This window comes from Myodes glareolus, chromosome 8 (genome assembly GCF_982192425.1).
Source record: "Myodes glareolus chromosome 8, mMyoGla1.1, whole genome shotgun sequence".
Lineage (NCBI taxonomy): Eukaryota > Metazoa > Chordata > Mammalia > Rodentia > Cricetidae > Myodes > Myodes glareolus.
In genome coordinates this window covers 48840663-48856270 of record NC_142033.1, presented here as the reverse complement: position 1 = coordinate 48856270, position 15608 = coordinate 48840663, and the positions used below count along the sequence as shown (strand labels likewise).

The 15608-nt window shown below is 36.5% G+C and overlaps 1 protein-coding gene across 7 annotated transcripts in view; it reads left to right on the top strand.

Moving 5' to 3' along the window:
* Pcdh7 (protocadherin 7) overlaps window positions 1-15608 on the top strand; it is a 404659-nt gene that overhangs the window by 247595 nt on the left and 141456 nt on the right. The window contains exon 3 of one of the 7 annotated variants that reach the window (XM_087909034.1): window positions 14740-14766. The exons of the other annotated variants lie outside the window; for them this stretch is intronic. Coding sequence (XP_087765160.1) covers window positions 14740-14766 — 27 coding nt within the window. The remainder of the gene's footprint in view (window positions 1-14739; window positions 14767-15608) is intronic. 7 annotated transcript variants of the gene reach the window in all.

Here is a 15608-nt window from a genome sequence, read left to right as displayed (position 1 = left end):
TACTGAAATGAAAATATGTTTGCTGACCATCAAAAAGATCACATGACTGAGGGAATGAGACATACGGCAGCAAATTCAGCAGTTGTAGGGATAGTGCATCGGGCACAGATTAAGTGCACAATAAATTTACCAGCAAGTGTGCAAGTGTGTCGTAGGGACAGCATTCATAACCACAAAAGATTTCAGGAGACAGGAGCTACGTTCGGAGAACCTCCAGGTTTAGCACTCTTGCAGTGTTCGGGAAGAATGAAGAGTACACAGCCAGAGTCGGGGCACATCTGGAGAACGCACGGGTAAAGAAGGACGTTGCTGCAACGCTGCAAAGAGGGCTGTGTGGGAAGCTGTTTGGATGGAGGAGTTAGAGTCTTCCCCTTGTCGCCCCCGCCCCCCTTAACCAGAAAACTTGTCTCCTAATGTGAAGAGGCTGGGTAATGGACTCAAATAAAAGCTTTGTTGTTGGAACTGAGTGCAGCAATAATCTGTAGAATCGGAATGATTACTAGTTTAAGAAGAACACAAACACCAAGTGTTTACACTGAGTGCATGCAATTCAGGGAGCATAGTGACAGTAGAGCGGTGATTGGAAGAAGGTAAATGTGGAATCAAATTCGCTGTCCACAGATACACATGGCATGCACCTCGTGGACCAAGGTCACAATTTCTAGTGTCTGTTTCTTTTACCACCTTCACTCGGTTCACATTTCTCTGTGTCCAGTGAGGGCTTGCGGATAGAGGTTTTATTAGGTCCATTATAATACATAGCAATTTTGCCTTGAAAAAATTTGCTCTGGTGTATTGAGTTACTTTTGCGGTAAGAACTATACAATTGAGCAATGTCTCTGGTTGATGAATCAGCTCTTTCTAACACACACACACACACACACACACACACACACACACACACATATATATATATATATATATATTTGAAATTTACTGCCAAATGATACCCTTCGCATTTGCATCAGTTTATTTTCCTTCTTGTTGCTAAAGCAAACTTGTTTAGTGAGCAGTGTGAGGACAGTGGGCAGAACTATGCACTCTGATGGGAGGTGTAGACTTGTGTCCAACGCCCAGCATCATTTTCTACGAAGGTTCTAAAATTAAGGGCAAACAAAACAACACAAATCTCCTTCTACACCTTCCATCATTTATCCTCAAGTCAAGTGTCCACAGGTGAGACCTAATTACTAAGTTACTAAATTTTTCCCTTTTTCCTTACTTTTCTTCTTTTTTTCAAGGTAAGAATTTCTCTCTGATGACTACCTATATAGCTCAGTGGGTGACTTGAAGATTAGAAAATAAAAGAGAAATTCTCCATCATGACGACAGCTCTGGATGGAGTTTGAAAGTGAAAAGACCTTTGAAAACATATTCAGGCATGCTCTATTTCATAACAGAAAGACAGATACTTAAATGAGTTAAACTGTATAATGGAGACTTCTTTTCATCACCTGACCTCCCATTCTTCTTGGTAGGGATGAGAAATAGTGGAAGCTGTGATGGAATAAGACTCACCAGAAACTACCACTTGTTTGTTGGCTAAGTAAAAGGGCTAATTTTCCCTCAACCTAAATCTGCCTAATTAACCAACATCCAGGAGTGCCAAGGCAAATTTCAGTATTTACAGTAGTATTCTAGAACCTACGTTGGAAATGATAGCCTCAGTCAGGATTTTTCATCGTCTTGTCATGTTTGATGTAAACCACCATTCAAGAAATACTTGAGTGTGTATTTCATGGTTCATTCAGGGAGCAAAACTGTGGTAACAGAGGCAAAGGGTTAGCATCTCTCAAGACAGCTGCTTTGCAGTGTTTTTGCATATGGCCTGCAGCGTCTTGTGCTGCCCAGCCTGACTGCAGAAATTCAGTGAGGTCTAATCTAGATGATGAGACACACCCAAGTACGTGTGCACATGTGTACACACACAACACACATACATACACACACATACACACACACACACAGAGAGAGAGAGAGAGAGAGAGAGAGAGAGAGAGAGAGAGAGAGATTAACGCCTTAGAAATAAGTAGGGATGGAGGAATAGAACTCAAGTCTCATTGAACAATAACAATCTCGAATCATCCAACCTCCACCAACACCCCAACTCCCAATCCAGGTTGCTTTAAAAAAAACTGTACCAAAATTCTATTGATATGCCATTCTAGAAAATTCTAAAACAAAGTATTGAAGAAAAAAGTACAATATTTCTACAGCCTTCTAAATGCATTTTTTTCTCTCCCTCATCAGTATGGGCCCTTCCTTGTCACAGGGGAAACTCTTTGCTGCTCAAGACAGCTTCCACTCATCCAGAGAACTCTGGAATGTTCTGGAGGGATTTTTTCAGTCTTAGAAAGACTACTAAGTGCTCAAATGACTGAGAGAATTTCTCCCTGAAAATGTTCTCTGCGGCCATCCATTTTAAACTTTAAGGTATGTGTGTGTGTGTGTGTGTGTGTGTGTGTGTGTGAGAGAGAGAGAGAGAGAGAGAGAGAGAGAGAGAGGAAATTTTCCTCTTATGTGTATTAATTCACCCACTAAGGTGATATTTATTCACTCCTTTATTCATTTACTGTTAGCTGCTGAGTGCATTCCTCTCTGATAAGTGCTTAGAGCTGGCGCACTGCCCTGTGTTGAAGGTGTAAGGAAAATGTTCCTTGTTCTGAAAGTGTAATAACTGCAGAATGTGCCAGTGCTTAGCCCTCACTGAACAGGCCCTTCCCACTGCCACCTCACCCTGAGACATTAGTCGAGGAAAGAGTGTAACCCTGGCTCTCTTTGGTCTTTAACCCCACATCCCCTGCAGATTTCTCCATTATGTTCTCCTGTCACCTTAGGTCCTGCTAAATTCCTAGCCCCTCAGGTGAGCATTTGTCTTACTTGGAAGGAATTTGCAGCTTTCATTATGTAGTTATTTACAAATGCCTGCTGTCACTTGAAAATGAGGTTTTCTCTAGTCAAAACGTGCAATTCAGATTAGAGTGGGCCTTCAGATCGAAAGCTCCAGAACTGAAACTCGTGAATCAACAACTGATTTGGACAAACAGCAAGATGTTCTATAGCTACTTAGCATATAAATAATTTTTTTATTAGAACTCAGCAAATACAGTAGTATGGCAAATCATTTGGATGCCATTGACAGGGTAACATTGGTTACTTTTCATTTAATTCCTGCCAGGATTTTAGAACAAATGTCATTGCTAAATGACAAAAAAAAAAAAAAAATATCCTGTTGATCTCTAAGGTCAGTAAGTGAAAACTCATTGGTTTCACTACAATCAGTCTGGAGTTCTCACAAAAACAACTGACGGTTAAACTAAGGGTTTACCAATTTTGGTTTCATACATAATAGGAAGTTATTGGAATCTCTGCTGTACTTATTTGTCAACAGGGATTCATGCTGTGGTCAGGTAAGGCAGTCAGATCCCTGTGATTTCTGTGTGTTCCAGGCCAGCATGGTCTGTAGTACATACCCAGGGATACACAGATAAACTCTGTCTGAAAACAAAACAAAACAAAACAAACAAACAAAAAAGTGATTCACACTAAAATGTTTTACTATTTCTCTGGGCTCATATTCATGGAAGACTCTTTTAATCCCAGCACTCAGGAAGTAGAGGCAAGAGAATATCTGAGTTTGAAGATGGCTTGGTCTACAGAAGACAGTCAGAGCTACACAGAGAAACCCAACCTCGTAAAACAAACAAACGAAAAAGCCCCCCAGAAAAAAGTATGATTATTTTAACAAATAGGAGAATTTTAACATTAAAGACTTTGATCAACATTAAAACATACTAGATCAATAACAGGCACATAGGAAGGCTAAAAGCTTTCTGTACATGAAGGTATAAAAAACACCCTAGTTATATTTCTGTCTGTCTCTTATTTGCAAATCAAAGGCAGGATTTACTTGAGTAGAACTAGGCTGTTTTCCTGTCATCTTTGTATCCTAAATCTTTTCATATTATAATTTTTATGAAAATTACACTTAAAGACCTCTTTCTGTCATGTATTCTGTCCTACTGACACTGTCCACCAAATAATGTGTCCTGTTGATTCCCAAGAGTGTTCCCTGCTGGATCCGGAAGTCAGGGTGGTGCCAGTTCCATTAATCAATGAAAAGTAATCAACTCTTCTTCAGTAGGCAAAAAGAAGTATCCGTCCCTTCCCTTTTCCCTCTTTCCCCTGGCTCCTTCCTTCTAGCCCCTGAAAAAACATCAATATGTACTTCAGTAGGTGTTAGAAGGTTGTATATAGTTTATTAGGAACTTTGATCAAGTGCTCGTTGTCAACGACTGGTCTGTGACCAGCGATTATCTGAATTCTACTTCAGGATCATAAAGTTCCTGCCTGTCTCTTTCTTGTGGCAGTTTTTATACAGATCTGCGATTCTTTATTATGTTCTATAGGTTCCTAACTTTTTATGTCTACGGATCTCCAGCAGGGTCTCTGCTCAAGTGTTTATATTTATTTTGTTATCATTATTTTTAAATGTTTTAAGGGCTTGAGGAATAGCACAGCTCCGAAGTGCACTTATTCTTGCAGAGGGCTTTGGCTCAATTCCCAGCGCCCACATGGTCTCTCACAATTGACAGCCACTCCAGTTCCAATAGATCCAACATCCTCTTCTGACCTCCGCAGGCACCAGGAATGCATGGAGTGCCCAAACCTTCATAAAGCAACACTCACTCACAAAAAAATAAAATACATCTAGAAGAATGCTATTAAAAAGCATAATTGCCTGTTTCTGTGGAGGTCATTTGGAATGAAATGCATTGGTCAGTTTGTATGGTGGAATTAGAATACTTTGAAAGTTATTCTGAGTCTTAAAAACATCTATCACATTACCTTCAGACATTTAGCATTTAGTGAATGTGGTTTTTTTTTCTTATTAATACAAACGTTTCTCTCACTTTACACATGTTTGTATCAAAATACATCAAGAATTAATTAATACTATGGGGTGTGAGTGATGGCTGGGCATTCGATGTAATTTCCCTCTTTGCTAAGTAATAATATCTCATTGTTCATTGAAGTTAAATAAAGGATTTTGAATGAAGAGTCATACTTGAATAGAGAAGGAGAAATTAATTATTATCTCTAATATTAATAAAACTATTTCATTTAAAAACAAAGTCACAAAGAAATCATTTCTAATAACAGTTGGCATGGACGATGAAAGACTGTTATCAGATAGCAGAAAAAGTGATACCTTAAAATTATTTTTGAAACTACCTATTTTCAAAGCTGAACCTCAGACAGATAATTTGTTTAACCTTTTTTCCAAATCAGGAATTGTCAAAGATTAGACAGGACAATGAAATAGTCAATATTACACATTTCAGTAACAGTCGATTATCTGAACCATATCTTACAAATGGCTTGCTTTCTTCGCAATATAATCTGATAATTAAAAATGTATTCTCTCCCATTCGCAGCAGGAATTTTTCTCACTCCTGAGCATCATTCTTCTGCATGCTAATACGACAGGCAATATCACGGGATCGGGAAGTACTGTCAGAACGTTATTGCTTGACTACTTGCATTGTTTCCTTTTCAGATGTTTGAGTTCCAGTTAGCATTAGAGACCCTTAGGGATGGTATCTTTACTATTTCCATGCCTCGCAATGGTCATAAGTGTGCATAAAGTAAATTCCTTCCTTCCACAGTTTGTGGTCAGTTTCTTTGGTGGTATGTGCACACTCTATGCAGATCATATAGTATTTTATCTTCTAGCTAGTTTTCTTTCAGGGCCTCAAAACTGGTGTCTGTATTCTCTTTTTTGTTGTTGTTATTTTTAAAGACTTATTTTATCCTTAGTTAAGTGAATGACGGGGGTTCTGTGTTCATGTGTGAATGTCCTTGGAGCCCAGAAGGCTTTGGATCCCCTGGAACTGAAGCCACAGGCAATTGTGAACTGCTGCATGGGTGCTGGAAATCAAACCTGGGTATTTGGAAGACAACCAGTGTTCTTAACTTTTGAGCCATCTCTCTAGCCTCTATATTTTCTTACCTGATTATAAAATATCACAGATCCACTTTGTGAGGACAATGATGTAAAGGAATTGTTGCCCTAGTGATTTCACTGCTTTATAAATTTCAAAGGTCAATATTTTATTTATGAGCCATAACAAAACAACCAAAAGTATTGCATTGTATTATTTGAGAACTTTACTAAGTTATTGACAGTGAGTTTGGTTGGAAAATATATTTCTTCTTCTGATGTCCCGACTTATAATAAATTTAGTTACAAGGGAATGAGTTTGATGGTTAATAGAAGAAGATTCGAGGCAAGTGCAAAATACCCCATTTTTTTAAATAATGCCCTCTCACACTGAACTAGCAGTCCAAGGTCAAAGCAAATATTTTAGTCGAAATAAAATCAATTTTAGACAATAAAAGGCCTCTATCCTATCAGTGAATAAAATATAATCTCTTTAAACATTCTCTTTTAAATTAATAGGACATATCAGTTTATGTGTTATAATATAGTATTCAGGAATAATAAAAGTTTATTGTTCACCTTCATATTAACCTTGCTGCTGAAAGTGAAGTCATATGCCAGTGCTGGTCTGAATGGAGCGTCCTTTTGTTACAGTATATCAGATTTTGCTCTTGTTAAAAAGTCAACCATATGTGGTTTGATTTCAAAATTGTCAGAACCTGAAACATTAAACATTAAAACATTAAACATTACAATATATTAACTGCTAAACCGGTTTTAATCCATGTCTATTCATACACAGATTCTATTGTAAATAGATTGCAGCATGATGGGAAGGGAAAAGTTCAAGTCATCTATAGTACTTGCTGGTGGCTGTAGTAATGTACTCTTCAAATAATTGAAAATGATTCAGTTGTTACCAGCCATAAAAATTGAGGATGGAAAGATGGTTCAAAGGTTAAAAGCACTTACTAGTTTTGCAAAGGAACCAGATTTTGTTCCCAAAACTCATGTGGCAGGTCACAGTGATGTTTAACCCAGTTCTACAGATTCCAATGTTCTTTTCTGACCCCTGTGAGCACCAGAATATACATGATATACATATAGAGAAACAATTTAAATAATAGAACTAAATCTTGAAAATGATAACTGTGTGATATAATTCCAATATTAACTAGTTCAGCTGAGTCTTTCTATTATGCGTATGCATTTTAGAAACTTATTTACCAGAAAATGTACGCAATATTAATGTGTAACTTAAAAACTAGCTATATAAATAAAGAGAGGAAAACAGTTGGGGTAGTGGCACATTCGGAGCATGAAGAGGGAGCAGACTGAGTTCATAGGTCATTCTTCTGTTGCATTTCTGTTTTCCTCTCTTTATTCTCAGACAGTAGTCTTACACATTTGCCGCTATGTCTCCTTACACTTCAGCTCTGCCTGTCACGGACTCAAGGCAAAGTGTTAGGATTTTAAGTGTGTACCTCTATGCCCAATCTCCTTAAAGAAATTTCACAAGCATTTTCAGCACACGTTCCTCTTAAACTTCTCTTCCTGTTTCCCTCACCTCCCTTTCTCAACCCACTTTTGCTGGCTATCCCACTTGTGTTGGCTGAGACTACACTATAGTTTCTCGACTGCCCAGACCACAATAATAACACAGAGACTCTATTAATTACAACACTGTTTGGCCAATAGCTTAGGCATATTCCTAGCTAGCTCTTACATTTTAAATTAACCCCTATCTATTAATCTGTATATCACCATGAAGCTGTGACCTACTGGTAAGTTTCCATGAGTCCTTTTCCTTTGGCAGTTACATGATGTCTTTTTTCCTCCACCTACCTCATATATCTTTTCCAGACTGGCTGTATTCTACCCTGCCATAGGTCAAAGTAGCTTCTTTATTAACCAATAGTAATAAAACATAATCATAGCATATGGAGGGGAATGCTATATCACCTTTGTGACTAGATGTTTCATCTTAAGAATCTTGACCATGCGCTACTTCTCTCCTAGAACACAGAATGATGGTGCTTTCCAAGCATTACAGTGAGACCTGGGTATAAGATCCTATGGGAGAGGGACTGGAGAGATGGCTCAGTGGTTAAGAGCATTGACTACTCTTCTAGAGGACCTGGGTTCAATTCCCAGCACCCATATGGCAGCTCACAACTGTCTGTAACTCCAGGATCCAGCACCCTCACACAGATATACATACAGGCCAAAATACCAATAAAATAAAATTAAAAAAAAGATCCTATGGGAGAGGGAGAGACCCAAACCATTGGGGGTGATAAAGTACACCATGCAGAGAGTGCTTGAGTATGAAGTTTTATTTGGGAAAAGGGTATTGGGAGGGTAGTGGGGAGGGAGGAAGGGAGAGACACAGAGACAAAGAGATAGAGAGACAGAGAGAGGAGATAGAGGAGAGAGGAAAGGAAAGAGGAGACCTAGACCTGCTTGCCTTGGGGGGAGGGAGAGGTTGAGAGTGGGAAGAGCTTGCCTCTTGATAGAATAATGTACCATCTGCTCATGATGCTCTGTGCTAGAGTGTACCTGAACACTAACATTGGGTTCGTCCTCAGAATAGAGCTGTCTTGTCTCCCTCAGATCCAAGTTTGATATATTATTTCACAACTTGAAACTCTTGGAGTACTAATGATAAGACCAGGCACACCATGATTAGAATATCCTGTCCTATTTCAGAATTAGATGAGTTCTCTTTCAGCTACTTGACTGACCTTAAGTGTCTTAAGTGTATCTAGCTTTAATGGACAACTCCTATATTCTTCCTTTCATTGTCCTGTATGTGCCTTTTCACTTCCCCAGACTAGAGGACCACCTGACTCTGTATCTCATAGTACTGGGGGCAATTAATGCAGAACTGAGGAAGAATATATAAACTTTATGTTCCGGATTTTAAAGGTGGTGAAATAAAGTGATTCTATTGTTTTAAACCTTGAACACTACAAATAGAACCTCTTAGATTCATAATTCATTCCTTCTTCAAAATTTCACTTTTCATTTATAAGGATTAAATTGACAACTGGTTTCTTGCTTCATGATGTTAAGTTAGCAATAGCTGCAGGAACCTTTTGATTACATGACTTTGGTATTTCCTTAACATGTCAAATTGAAATTACAGATCAAATAATTAGGGGAAAAATCAAATGTTTAGGTTCTCACATGTGTCTGCATATACATGCTTGTGTACTTTCTTTTATTTTTATTTAATCTAAATAGTTATCATTCTTTATTATTGTTGCTGAGACAGAATCTCGCTGTTTGGCACTAGCTAACATTGAGCTCACTCTGTAAGCCAAGCTGGGCTTGAACTCACACAGATTCATCTATCTCTGCCTCCTGAATGTTGGCATTAAAGTTCTGTGCCACCATGCCCAACACAGTATTCTTTTAAGCTATATGTACCATGAGACAACTAATGTACCAAAAGATAACAGTCAATTTCAGTGAACTTAAGAGAAAGGGCAGTTTGTTGTCATGCCACTGCATGAGTCAACATTTAACTTTCACCTCAACCATCACTTTGTCAATAAAGAGTTGACATTAATTTGTAGAATATAAAACAACAAACAAACAACAAAACAGCAGCCAAGCAAAGCAAAAACCACCTGTTTGTTTTCATTGTTTGAAATCCTAAAACCTTCCTGAATCTATATTCACAAAGACAAAATGCAAACCAACATTAACAGGACTGAACATAGGAACTAAAATAGTAAGTATTTTGTATTCAGAAAATTAGTAAGTAATCACTGATAGCTTCCTTTTTCATTAAATTGGATTGGGCATAGTGTTTGAAGTATTTCTCAACCCCTAAAATGTTAACATATCTTTGTTTCTAAATGTACATGCTTTAGTACAAATTATGATCAGTATGCATTTCTTGTAGAAAGAAAGTGTAAGTGACATTTTGAAATATTTTAATTGCATGTTCAGAAGTGCTAGTGGATATGCCAAAGTGAGAATGGTTCCTGAAACTAATTAACATGGCTTCATTTATCAAGAGCACTAGAGCTGTTATAAATAGTAATAATAGCATTGTAATGGTACATTTCTGTTTGTCTGTTGATACTCAATACTGTCATAGTGTCCCACACCATCAAGTCCTGAGTCAAAGAAATCTCTGTGTGGCTTTAACAAAAATGTCCTAGGTCTTCTGTACTGAGGCTTCTTTGTCTTTCATTGGTATCCATACTATTGATGTTACTGATTTTAGTTATATAATTGTGGTCATTATTTACAGAGATAGAAAATTGAAGAAATCAATAAAACACACTCTAAGGACAGCTATATTAATACTAATCTATAAAATGCTAAAGAAATGCCAATCACATCAATTTACTAAGGGTAATACAAAACGAGCTAAGGAAAGTAGATAATATATATGGGTAAATATTAATACAAAGTCTTATCCCATAACTTGACTCTTTATTAAAATAAATGCTTTCAAGTTACAGTATTGAATAACAGCATGACCTTCATTTATCTTTTCTATGATTTCCATTGTTTTTGGATCTATGCCATTGAAATGTATGTATTCTGATGAATAAAAAAAGCAATGCATTAGAAACTCAAAGATTTGTTCCTGAATCAGCCATGCCAGTTTAGTTCTCTGATCTTCAGTTTTGTTACCTATAGATATATGAGAGCTGTACACACTAATGCTATAGGTCTCTCCAGGAATCTCTACACATGAATCTGAGATTTGTGGCATAGGGGAAACAATGACGCAAAGAAGGAATACAAGAACAGAAGTGCTTTATGGTTGATAATGTAGTCATAAGTCTATTGATAAGCAATTCTGAAAATTTATTTTGGATTCCTATAATTCATCTCTAAAGGCAAAGAGTTCATTTACTTATAAAATAGCAACAACTACTGGCCAAATACAGTGAAGATTAGCTAGCACAAGACAATTCAAGTAAAATGTGACAAAGGCAAATGCCATCAAGATCATTTTAGAGGTACAGAAAACCGTGAGTAAGTACAAAGAGAAACGTTTCTGAAATGTGAGCGACACTCTATAAGGCAGCAAGCAGCAAATTATCAGCATTACCATTACATGAAAGAAAAATGTCCACATTTATACATGCACTTTTGCTTAGAAACTTCATTTGTTTCTGTTTCAAGCCCCAAGGTGAGCTAATTATACATTGAATAGCGGATTTCTTTTCAGGAAATGCTGTAGTTTATACTGTTCAGTGTTTCCACAAATGTCATTCCAGGTTAGATGGGTTCAACTGGAGGACTGGGGCTTCTGATAGGAACGTTCAGCTGGCAATTTTCTTTCAGTTTGAAAAAACTAATGAAATCGCTGCCTTCTAAAGCTGTGTCAGAGTGGGGCATAAATATTGCATATGAACAGTGTGGTAGTAGCCAACCACGAGAAATGCCTATCAGTTTGTGTCTGATTTGACTTAAACATTCATGTACCTGGAAAAGAAAAAAAAATCAGATATGGAAATTGTGATGCATTCTTGTTCTGTTGCTGTGCATGTGGCTAGAGTGAACCACAGTCCCCCAGGACTTCAGGGTGAACTTCAGTGACAGGCAGGGGTTGAGCTAAATAAGGTGGAATACTCCACCCTCTTTTCATCAGCTTCTGCTGCTTCTGCTCAGTTTAGTTTGAAAAGAACAAATGTGAAGAGATTTGCTACAATTTTCTGAGCTGTGTCAACCTACCATGCCATAGCCCAGCAATCTATTAATTACTGTGGACTTTCCCAAAACAAAAGTTAGCTCTCCTTATGAGCCAACTACTTGAGATGGAAGAACTGGAAAGATTATTGCTTCTTTTTCTTAAAGATAAGAAAAACATGGACTACATATTTAGAACGTAAGGAGATGAGAATTTTCCTTCTACTATTGAATTTTAAATATGTAAGTTACAGTTTCTTTGGCCTGCAATTGATTTCTCTTTGTCTGCTAAATGACAGCCACTGATTACATTAATATTCAAATCTGTCCTGTCTTCCCAAGAGGTCATTTAAAAGAAATAGCCTGTATTCTCCTGAGAATAGAATTACTTCATCTCTCATAAAGATGGTTTGTAGATGTCATGGATTTTCTTAAAGTACATGGACAAAATAAATATATCTATTGTATCATCAGGTAATTCATTATTTACAGACATTGTAGGAAATATGCATGCTAAACCCACGACATATCTACAGATGATTATTCTTTTAACACCCACAAATGAATGAGTCTACAAATCCATTATGAAGAAATGGTTGAACTATGACAAAGGTGATCTTTGCACAATTCATTTTAATTTAAAATTAATTTTTTTCTAGTCTAATCAGAATATATTTGTCAATAGCTTCATCCTTAAGTGTAGCACTTTTAAAATAGATTCAGGTAGTTTGAACTCAAAGATGCAAAGAAATCACCATTGGCAAAGCTTTAGGTTAGAGAAAGTTGTCCATCCATGAGCTGTTCCTTTATGATTTTATTATGGATAACTCCAACCAATGGTATTTTTCTGCAACCTAGAAAATATTTCTTTTTCCTCGTTCAGAGAAATTTTAACAACTAGCAACTAAACCAAAACACAATTCCAGAGAAAGAACTGTCATATTAAATGAATTTAGCATTCCTCATATTACCTGTTCACCCTTTTTGAGAGTCATACAATTAACTTACAGATCATCTAGGATTAGGAAGAATTAATAATACATATCTATTTTTCCAAAACTTGTAATTAAAAGTCTCTTTTTCTGTCTTTATTTCTTCCTGACGTGTCTGTTCTTGTAAGAGCACGCTCCTATGATCTCTAAGCTTTCATATTAAGATTGAATTGCCTCCACAAATCTCACTTGATAGCTGCAAAAATGGAGGAATTTATAGATATTATTTGTAGGAAATTTAGCCATGAATAATAACTGAATTATGTTATATAATTTAAAATAATGTGAGTCATAAAATAGAATTTCATTTTCTACATACATATATAGAATTAAGAATAAAAGAGTTTGAAATATATATTTAGAAGTATCTTGAAATGTAATAGTGCCACGAGAACATGTTTTACTTCAAAGATGAGTTTGGAGTATGGAACAACAAAATCAGATGTTAACGCATCGTCAGATACTAAAAAGTCGTAGGAAACATTTATTAAGGAAATCCAGGAGTGTGTACCCGAGAGCAGACACTCTTCTAGGTTCATTAGGGAATGTTTGATTTCCAGGATGTGCATTATGTAGCTAAGAGTGACTATTCCCTAAGTCATCATCAGAATGAGAGAGAGCTAAGGAAGTAACTGAAATAATTCTAAAGATAAGGTTTACTTCTTTGAAAACATATTCTCCCCTGGGAAACTCACAGACATGAGTTCCATAAAATGCCAGTTCATAAAACTTGTGTGTCTTACCTAGTTTGGTCATATGAATCACCACACGAGCCATTCTAGTAGGCAGATGCAAACCGTATGATAATAGCATGTGATTAAAAAATGAGGGATGTAGTTTGTAGAGATCACATTATTTTGATAATATTTTCCCACAAGCATATCAGCTCCACTGCACTGCCCTACATGCTAAAAACTGATAATAGCTTGACTGAATATTGTAATATGTTAGCTAGATGAACAGATAAGTGGATAAAATAGAACTCTCATCAACAATCTCATAGCTACAAACAGTTATCTACACAGTAGTCTGGATCTGTGTAAACAGAGTTCTCAGTTTATGAGAAGCCTAACATTTTCCATATGCACTGTCATATTCCATTCTCTCTCTAATATTCATGTTTCATTAGCATTTAGCACACAGGCCTTGGTTTTCTTGAATATAAATATATTCAACTTTTATATTTGTGACCAATATATGTTTAAAGCTACATTCAAGGCCTTGTTAGTGTGTTTAAGACACTAAATCTATTAAGCAACTCCTCTTCTATTTTTTTCTATTGAAGTATTTTTTGATGTTGTAACAATATGAATTGAAGTTTGCGACATGAATTGCTGATGCTAATTTGATTACTTTCAGATTAGTGTTGAGTGCTACAAAATTAGTAAGAGATGGTTTAAGACATGAAACTGGGAATGGAAGAGCTCTCTCTCTGCGGCCCTCAGTGACGGGAGTCTGAATGCATGCACAGTGATGCTTATAGTCCTCATGAAGCTATGAATGTAACTTTGCAGACAAGCAAGTCAAGAGTTTTAGAAAACCTGACAGCTTGATTTCTTTATTTAAATGGTGATAACTTGTGATGACAAGTGCTTCCTCTACTTTTAAATAGATAACAGAGGTCAATTCTATTTAAAATATTCACTGCAGATGACTTCAGTTATAATTTATTTCAACAGTCTTATATAGTAAAGATAAGGTGATTTAATTATGATCTTTATATTTTGGGAGGAGGCAGAAGTCTCTGTACTTAATCTGTCATTTTGTTTGAAGAATATACTTGGTTTTCAATTTTTTTCTTTACTTCATAAAAAGATTTCTAACAACTAGTAAGAGCAAAAATAATAAGGAAAATATGCTTTGCAAGTGGAGCTAATAAGACAGGTGCAATTAAATGCAGTTGAATTATAATTTTACTCATACAATTATTGCTTGAAAATGGCATCTCACTAAGCATATATATCTAAGAAATATATAGAGACTGTAAAACATTACAGTGGTGGGGCTTCAGTAAGACCTGCCACCCAAACTGTGTCTGGAGCTTGCATGCTGCTTGTCTGTTTATTGATTCAGTGTCTGTGTAGTGTCTGTCTGTCATTTGCCTTTTATCTGAAAGTCTCTATGCTCATTAACCTTTTACAGGTGCTGCACCATTCCATGGAACTGCAGGTACTAAAAGAATGGGCAGTGGTTATAATGAAAAAGCAGGGACAGCAGCATGTGTCAGACCCTGCCTCTGGCACATTCAGGGGCAGTGTTTGGTAGAGGGCTCAGTGAGTTAGATATTCATGATCAACTTGAAGAAGTAGAACAGACTGCTGTCTGAATGAAGGCCACATTGTGGGGCTGCATATTGGAGGCTTACTTATTTCTGGTTATCTTCACACCACTTCCCACCTCCTCAAAAGTAAGAGAGAGAGAGAGAGAGAGAGAGAGAGAGAGAGAGAGAGAGAGAGAGAGAGAGGTTGATTTCTGATCGGTAATTATTTAAATATAAAATCACCAGAAGTTTTCCCTCAAGACGTGGCTAGAAAAATTCATCAGAATGTAATCACATGCTGTTGATATTTTAAACAGTTTTCAAAAATGTATGTGTTGCATGGAAATTCAGTATAGAAGCTCTCCAAGTTAGAATGTTGATGAATAGAGGTTAGTAGGCTAAAAATCATAAACAAAATTTATTGCAATAAGTAATAGCAGTGAGTCATATTAGGTTGGTTCTCTTTATAATGAGAGGGGAATTAAAGTGTAATATTAGTAATTAAATGAGAGTCACATTTATTATTCTTTGTGTTTTCCTAATAAAATGTCTGTATTGTTAATTAAGGGGAAAATCATAAAATATAGGCAGTCACATAACTCAAAGAGTAGGATGAACATGCTTCTATTTCCATTATATATAATCATCTATCTATCTTTTATATATGTATGTATGCATGTCTCTATCCATCAACTAGCTATTTATCGTCCATCTCTACCTATCTCTCAATCAATCATCTCATTATAAATTT